This window comes from Lipotes vexillifer, unplaced genomic scaffold, assembly GCF_000442215.2.
Source record: "Lipotes vexillifer unplaced genomic scaffold, Lipotes_vexillifer_v1.1 scaffold570, whole genome shotgun sequence".
NCBI lineage: Eukaryota > Metazoa > Chordata > Mammalia > Artiodactyla > Lipotidae > Lipotes > Lipotes vexillifer.
Window position 1 is genome coordinate 667,606 of NW_006777801.1, and position 8,490 is coordinate 676,095.

Genomic DNA, 8,490 nt, shown 5'->3' on the forward strand with positions numbered 1-8,490 from the left:
AAAAAAAAAAAAAAAAAAAAAGAACCTGAGCATGCATTCATGTTACAAGTAGATTTCATTCTTCGCACATTTCACCTTGAAATAATTTATTAGCAATGTTGCAGTAAATCTGTACTTTCAGAACTTTCTATTTCTGATTCCAACAGTAATTGGATTAGAGATACATTCAATTCAATTTCAACAATGCTGGGACTTCCCTGGTGGTCCAGTGGGTAGCCCTCCACACTCCCAATGCAGGGAGCCTGGGTTCAGTCCCTGGTCAGGGAACTAGATTCCACACGCATGCCGCAACTAAGAAGCCCACATGCCACAACTAAAGATCTTGCATGCTGCCACGAAGATCCCACATGCGCAGCCAAAATAAATAAATAAATAAATAAGTAAATAATTAAAACAATGTGTTTCTACTTCATTAAAATTATATAAGATTTGTATAGACTCAACTAACAATGTACCATTTTGTACACGGCATATATATAAGTAGACATTCCCCACAGTACAACTGTTGAAGATTTAAAAAAAAGGAGAAAGTGAGTAAATTAAAACTTAGACCTGAAGCTACTTCTGTCTTGTTATTAAACCTAACATCTCTCATTTTGTAGCAACAGGACATTACTGATCATTAATGTTATTCTGCACTTAGTTTGTATTTTACTGGTATATTTCCTTCACCTTGATAATTGTATAAGAGCTGTAAACATAAGAAATCTATACCTAGTTTTCTGACCTTTACTGAAAAATATTTATTTTCCACGTTCATATTTTACATTCTGGATGGTATTCGTTTTATGAAAAGAATTTTGTGGGTATCAAAACAGCCTCGCTCTCCAGGTAGAATTGCTGTAGCACCTTCTACAGTCTCACAATACTGAGATTACGGCTCACCTCCTTTTTTGTATAAAGAAAAAAGTTTTATGGTCCTTGCATGGAAAAGAAAAGGAGAGCATACACATACGTGTACCTGACCAAGTGCTTGGCTCACCTTGATCTCCCCATAAAGCCATGGTAAAGTGGGTTTGGTGACAGCAGTGAACCTGAAGACCAGTCATGCAAGACTTTCACCACCAAATTGTTATTATCCGCACCTGGAGGGGCCTGCCCTGATCTGTTATTGGCTTGCTCTTCATATCCATCTCAAGAAGTCTCTGACATCCTCTACTTTGAGAGGATTCACTGAGCAAAGAATGAAGTTTATTCAAGCTATGGAACTGCAGGCTATCCTCCAATTTTTAAAAACAACTCAGCAGACAAGTGATGAATGATATTATTTATGATTACAAAAACCTTTTTCATGAAAATGAAAGCACTTAATTTCATACTGTTAAAACCACTGTTAGATGTATGAACCATTCTAAGTCATGAAGTAATGATAAGTGAACATACCTTGGTTTTCTTCAATTCTTCTAAAATCTCAGTGGTCACTTTCAAAGAATTATTGAGTTCTTCTTTACTGGACTTTAAGAGGTCTATCTCCACCTTCTGGGAGCTGAGACATTCTTCCTTAGAAGTCAATTTCTCTCGATATGTCTGGATTTCCATTTCATACTAGGGCAGAAAAATGTTACTTTAGGCAGGAGGCTCAGGTGAAAATATTGTAAAGAAAACAAACAAAAAAGAAAACTGCTGATCCGGGGACCATTTCAAATGGTCTTTGCAACTCCCTTACTGTTCTACTCCAAGACGGAAATGTATTTTTTAAAAAATCAAGTCATAAAATAAGACATGTGCAAGTAACTGGTGGAAAGATAGGGAACTTAATAGGATGGGATGTTCACAGGATTATACATCATAATAATAATGCAGAACACTGACCTTCTTGGAAAAAATGCCTCATCACCATGGTCAACACACTCTCGCCAGTTCCCCCAGTCACCAGACCACACATTTTTACCTGTTTGTTTATATCCAAGAGCAAAGCCTGGTGTTTCTTTTCAGCTTCCTGAAGCCGTAGCTGATATTCAGCTATTTCTTCTCTCATCTTCCCTCGCTTTTCCATCTGGCCTCTGTGTGCACAATCCAAAGTCTTCTCCAGTTCACTGTTTTCTAGCATGAGCTCCTTCAGTTGACCCTAGTGAGAAAAATAATAAAATCATGGGAAGATAATTAAGAACCTGGATATATATATCAACATCTAGAAAATACTGAATACTGAGTACTGGATGTATATATCAACATCTAGAAAATACCGAGTACTGAGTACTGTCTTGCCTGTAATAGTTTACAGGCAAGACAATCTATATAGAATTAGTGCTATAATCCTTAGCAATGTACAGTCGACACTGTTTCCCCAGATTTCGCATTCACTGATTCAACCAACTACAGAACAAAAATATTCCAAAACACAAATTCCAGAACTTTCCAAAAGGCCAAACTTGAATTTGCTGTGTACCAGCAACTTTTTACACAGCATTAACATTGTATTTACAACTATTTAGGTAGTATTAGGTATTTTAAGTAATGTAGAGATGACTTAAAGTATACAGGAGGATGTGTGCAGGTGATATGCAAACACTATGCCATTTTATATAAGGGACTTGAGCACCTGCGGATTTTGGAATCTGGGGTGGGCCTGGAACCAATGCCCCGTGGATACCAAGGGATGACTGTATTCAGTTTAAATGGTGATTTCACCATTTCACCATTTCTGAACTAGCCCAATTCATGTATCCACCCTAAATGTTCCCTTCAATCTCCAGCCTCATGTATTTGGTGTCACTTTAGATTCTACTCTAGTTCTTTACCATGCCTTCCTACTGCTCCAACCTTCTTTCCTATTATTTTCCATCTGACTCCAGACACAATGGCTTCCTTTCCATTTCTAAAATGTACAAAGATTTTTCTAATTTCAGAGACTCTACCACTCTGCTCTCTAGACCTAGGAAGCTCCTTCGTCTGCCCTGTTCTCCACGTGGCTGACTCCTTGCCTTGCACGTGACATTCTCTGGCCACCCCATCTATATTAGGTTCTTCCTTACCCCACACGCCACTTCCCAAATATTCTGCAGTGAAGAATCTTGTTTCCTTTATAGCACTTAACAGTCCATGATTATTTGATATATTTCCTATTTAATGATTTATTCTATGTCAAGATGGTAAGTTCTATGAGTGCAGGAAGAACCACAGGACAGCTATTGCCCACCATTCTATCCTCGGACCTTAGCCGTGTTTATAGAATGAATAAAGCCGTTGCAGACTAACACACTCATATGTATGGCCTTGAGGCTGAACACCTAGCTTTCCTTTTTAGTAGAGCCTATAAATGAAAGACAAATAACAATATACTTGGGATACTCCCAAGCTGCTCAGTACCAAAGGAGATTTTAGCAGATGCAGGACTCAAATATCATCCATAGGAACTCCTTCCACACAGCATTGCCAGAAAATTCCATGAGCCAATTGCTGAGATTAAATGCCAAAACTTTTTGATTTTCATTAGATTAAATACCACATTTAAAGAAAAGCACTAACTTCCCCAACTCCTTATACAGGCCATTACAAATATCATTTCAACTTTTTGTGATTACTCTGGGTCATAATCACAATTATATTTTGCTGTCCTTTTCTGAGTATTACTTAGGGATGGAGTTGCACAAGGACTACATGAATATAGGAGTGTTTAACATTTGCATGCATGGTAGCTGCTACCTAAGACTTGGTGTTAAAGAGATTCAGGAGAAAGCGCATGAATCAGCAATGTCTATTAGGGGACCAGCAGTGGGAGTGGCAGCCCAAATGCTATAGTTCTGCCACAACCTGCCCTAAAATAGCACCCCAAGACTGCTCCAACTTTACATCTTACTATGACTTTCTTTCTGTTACTTTGTTAGTTCTTTGCAAGATCAGTGCATTTGTCTCTAGCAAGTTCTGGCTTGTAATCTGTGGCAGGCTAGGACAACAGCCTACTGAAAGCAGCATGAAATCCATTTCTGGTATGTATTAATGTAGTTACAAGGGTCATCTTCTATGAAAAAAATATTTGGGCTCCATGACAGGTATTTTCATGTGTTCAGGGGCCTCGCCTGACTCCTTCCGGGCTCATGACAGTGCTGGATGGCGAAAATTACTGCAGGTCTGATCGTGACGTAAGCTTGGGTTACTCTTTTCTTTTTCTTTTTTTTTTTTTAACATCTTTATTGGGGTATAATTGCTTTAAAATGGTGTGTTAGTTTCTGCTTTATAACAGAGTGAATCAGTTATACATATACATATGTTCCCACATCTCTTCCCTCTTTGTCTCCCTCCCTCCCACCCTCCCTATCCCCCCCCTCCAGGCAGCCACAAAGAACCAAGCCTGTATCCCTGTGCCATGCGGCTGCTTCCCACTGGCTATCTACCTTACGTTTGTTAGTATATATATGTCCATGTCTCTCTCTAAAAAAAAAGTTTAGTACATTACAGAAGGTCTTAACAAAAACAAACAAGGAGAGAGTGCACAAGAATTATCAGAGTGTAATGAATCTGTCACAGAGAAACTTACTTTTCTGCTCTTTATTTCTTCTGACACTAATTTTAAATCTTCAGTTAGCCTGTTTTTCTCCCTACTAAATTCTTCTTTCAGCTCTGTTGTTTTCTGTACCATCGCAAGCATTTCCTTCTGCAGCTCAGTTTCCTTCACGGTCATTGTGTTTACCTGAAATTTCCTCTTCGTTAGGATCTGCTTATGGTTGTCTGTCTGATCAAATTAATCACTCTTATACAGCATATTCACGACATTCGCTTTAGCCTCCAATAATAAAATAAAACCCAGCTAATCCTCCCTTTACTAATCCACTCAACTAATATTCTCAAAACCTACTGGTAAGCTTACCTTTTCTTCTCTGCAAGATTTAATAAAAGACAACAATAAGGAAAGGAATGACAAAGAAAGATAATATTACCAAGTCTTAAAATCCTTCATAGAAGTAATGATTTGAATTAAACTTAAATATCAGAGACTATTGTATGAGGCAGTGACTTAATCTATCAGCTCTTGGATCTCTTACTAAGTCTCCAATGCCATGCTAAAATGCAAGAAACATGACTATGATTCATTAAAACCAGTTAAAGCAGTATTTACATTCGTCCCTATATCAGATCGAAACAGCCTGGTATAGTTTGTCTAACTGTCTCCACCCATAACTGCCATACAAAAACTTGAAATTCTTGGAAAATACAGAGGTATGATTGATTGTATTTTCTGGACAGTCTCTTAATATTTGTCCAGTAAAAACTTAATTTGAAGGAATCACTTTCCTAGGTCAGTAAGTATAGGGCAAAAACTTAATTTTTCTTTAATAATTGAGCTTCCAGATGGCAGATTTTCCCCTTTAAACATCAGCTAACAGAACAAGAGACTGCCCGAAGAGAAGGTACAAAAGACGGGCTGAAAGCACAAAATCCCCAGGACATGCCCTGGGAGCCACGAGGGTTCTATCAGTTACAATTGTATCAGTATCTTTAATAGTTCTTTCTCCTAAAGGCAAAAAAAAGGCAGGGCAGCAGCAAAGGGGATCCCTACTGATTCTAACTGATATCTGTTATACTCTCTACAGCAGTGGTTCTCAACTGGGTATGGGTATGGGGGCTACTATTCTGATGTACTGTGAGAAAGGAACCATGCACAACCCAAAAGCTTCTGCCCTGTCCAGGTGCCACAGTGAAAACCATGCCAATCCATAGAAGTGCCCCATGGAAGTGTGTGCCAAAGCAAAGGGTCACCACTGCTGGAGCCAACTCAATGTCCCCACAGTTCAAGACCCCAAAAGCCTTAACAAAGTTTGGTCCAATACTGCAAACACTGTCCAGAAGGAAACAGAATTCACACAGTGGTTGACCCTCCCGCATGACAACACATTCAAATGTACAGAGATAAAGCCACTTACTTTTTCAACAAAGGACAGTTTTTCCATTTTTGTCAATTCAAGCTCTTTCTCCAGATCCTTGGAAGAATTCTGCAGAGCTTCTAAGGTGTCCTGCAAAGTGTCATTTTTGGATTGCAGCACCTGGGTCTTCTGCTCCAATTCCACCATCAGATTTTCCAGTTTTGTCCTTTGCTCCTCCCAAAGTTGCTGTTCTCCTTCCATCTGGGACAGTTTAGAGACCAGCTGCTCTTGGTCTTGAATATGATTTTTCAGTATCCTGATTTCTTCATCCTTTTTCTCTAGTTTCTGTTTGCCATCTTCCACTTCTTGAATGAGGCCATTCACAGAAGACTGCAAAAGCATGTAATTACTTTTGGCCTCGTCAAGGCCCTGTAGCAGCTGAGCCTTCTCATGTTCAAGGGAATCTACTTGACTACTCAGGCTCTGTTCTTCCGCCTTCCAGGTCTCCTGCTCATCACACAAGGCTGCTACTTCCTCACTCAGCTCTTTCAATCGTGTCTGCAGTATCTCCACCACAGCTTTAGATTCTTCTTTCATCTGTTCTTTTTCTTGCTCTTTTTCTTGCAATAGATTTTCATATGAAGAGTTTAATGTTTCTAATTCAGACACTCGACCTTGCTCTTTTTGTAATTCTTTTGTCAGATCTTCTTTTTCTGACCTTGTATTGACAAGATCTAACTCCAAAGCTCTCAGATTTGCGGCCGTCTCCTCTATTTTTGCTTTCAGGGTCTCTACCTCTGCTTTGGACTTCTCAGCCTCAAGAATCACATGCGCTTGGTTTTTTCCTGATACCTCCAGTTCTCTTTCAAGGTTCTCAACTGTATCCTTAAGCAAAGCTGCCTGATGCCCACTTTCCTTCAGTTTTGCTAAGATATGGAGCTGCTTCCTTTCATCAGTATCTAGGTGGACTTTCAGCTTTCCAATGTTATTTCTCAGCTGATGTACTTCCTGCACTGGGGAGTCCGGGCTCTGTTCTTCCGCCTCCCAGGTCTCCCGGTCATCACACAAGGCTGCTACTTCCTCACTCAGCTCTTTCAATTGTGTCTGCAGTATCTCCACCTCAGCTTTAGATTCTTCTTTCATCTGTATTTTCTCTCGCTCCTTTTCTTCTAATACATTTTTCAATGAAGAGAGTAACGTGTGTAATTCAGACACCTGACCTTGTTTTTCTTGTAGTTGTTTCACCAGATTTTCTTTTTCGGACCGTATGGTGACAAGGTCTAAATCTAAAGTTTTCAGGCTTTCTGTCATCAATTCCATTTGTGTTCTTAGGGTCTCCACCTCTGCTTTGGAATTCTCAGCATCAAGAATCACCAGCTCTTGGTTTTCTTCTGCCATATGCAATTCCCTTTCAAGGGTCTCAACTTTATCCTGAAGCGAGTCGTTCCTACGCTCGCTTTCTTTCAGTTTCTCTGAGATGTGGAGCTGCTTCTTCTCATCGGCCTCGATGCGGACCCTAAGTTTCTCAATGCCTTTTCTCAGCTGGTGCACTTCCTCCTGCGTTGAGCTCAGCCTCACCGCGACCTCGCCTTTCTCCATCAGTGCAGCCTCCAAGGCCTTGGCGACGGTCAGCTTTTCATGCTCCAATTCACTCAGTTTGGTCTGCAGGCTCTCGGATTCCCTTACGAGTGATTTTGTCTCTTTATTCAGTTGTCTGATTTGGTTTTCCAGCTCACTTCTTACCAAAGACAGTGCCTGAGAGTCCTTTTCCAAACTCTGCAGCTGCTCTTGGAGATGTAGACGCTCATCTTGATGAGATTCGAGCTCTCGTATTTTCTCCTTCATCTTTTCAGACATCTGATCCAGCTCTTGATTTTCTTTTGACAAAGTATCTAATTCTCCACGAAGCTGGTCTCTCTCACTTGTGACCACCAAGAGTCCTTCCTCAAGACAGGTTATAACTTTCTGCTTATTTTCATTGTCTTTTTCTAAAAACAGCTTCTCTGTTTGAACTGCCTCTAAGTTGGCTTCCGCAGAGAGGGCGTGATGCTCTGTGCTACCTCTCTCAGCTTTCATCCTCTGCAGCTCATTTTCCACATTGAGACATCTCTCTCTCCAGTTGTCGGTCACCTTGGCTACCTCATCTTCAATACCTTCATGTGACAATTTATCTGTGCCCATTTCTAAGTTAGAAGTGAGGCCTCCCGAACTTTCTACTCTCTGGTTATCACGAGAAAAGGATTCCAATTTTTCACTGAAATCTGATTTTTCTTTCTGAAGTTCCTCAACTACTTTTTCCAATTCTATACATGCTTCAATCTTGGTAGTTAGTTGTACTTCCTGTAAACTGAGTTTTGAGTCTAACTCTTTGATTTCATTTAGCAAGCTTTCAACTTTTTGGTCACGTTCCTTTATGCCATGAAGTAATCTCAAATTCTCATTTGATGTCTCTTTTACCTGCAGTTGGAGATTCTGAATGGTTACCTGATTCTCCAGAAAATCCATAGGCACCGAAGCATTAGGACCAGAAAGTGACAATTCGGAAATGCATTCTGAACAGCCCTGGGTTGTGTCTTCCACTGGGGTCCTGGGACTGGTTTCTGGGGACTGCTCCCTGGACCACTCTCCTATAAGTTTGATTGCACTTGTCTTAGTTATTTTCTCCATCTCTAGACTGAGGTCCTGCTGA

General features: G+C 40.2%; 1 protein-coding gene across 1 annotated transcript in view; it reads right to left on the bottom strand.

Moving 5' to 3' along the window:
- CENPF (centromere protein F) overlaps positions 1 to 8,490 on the bottom strand; it is a 56,525-nt gene that overhangs the window by 9,451 nt on the left and 38,584 nt on the right. The window contains exons 13-16 of the mRNA XM_007451288.1: positions 5,862 to 8,486; positions 4,478 to 4,630; positions 1,892 to 2,068; positions 1,384 to 1,545 (exon numbers count right to left, since the gene is read on the bottom strand). Of these exons, the coding sequence (XP_007451350.1) occupies positions 1,384 to 1,545; positions 1,892 to 2,068; positions 4,478 to 4,630; positions 5,862 to 8,486 (3,117 nt within the window). The remainder of the gene's footprint in view (positions 1 to 1,383; positions 1,546 to 1,891; positions 2,069 to 4,477; positions 4,631 to 5,861; positions 8,487 to 8,490) is intronic.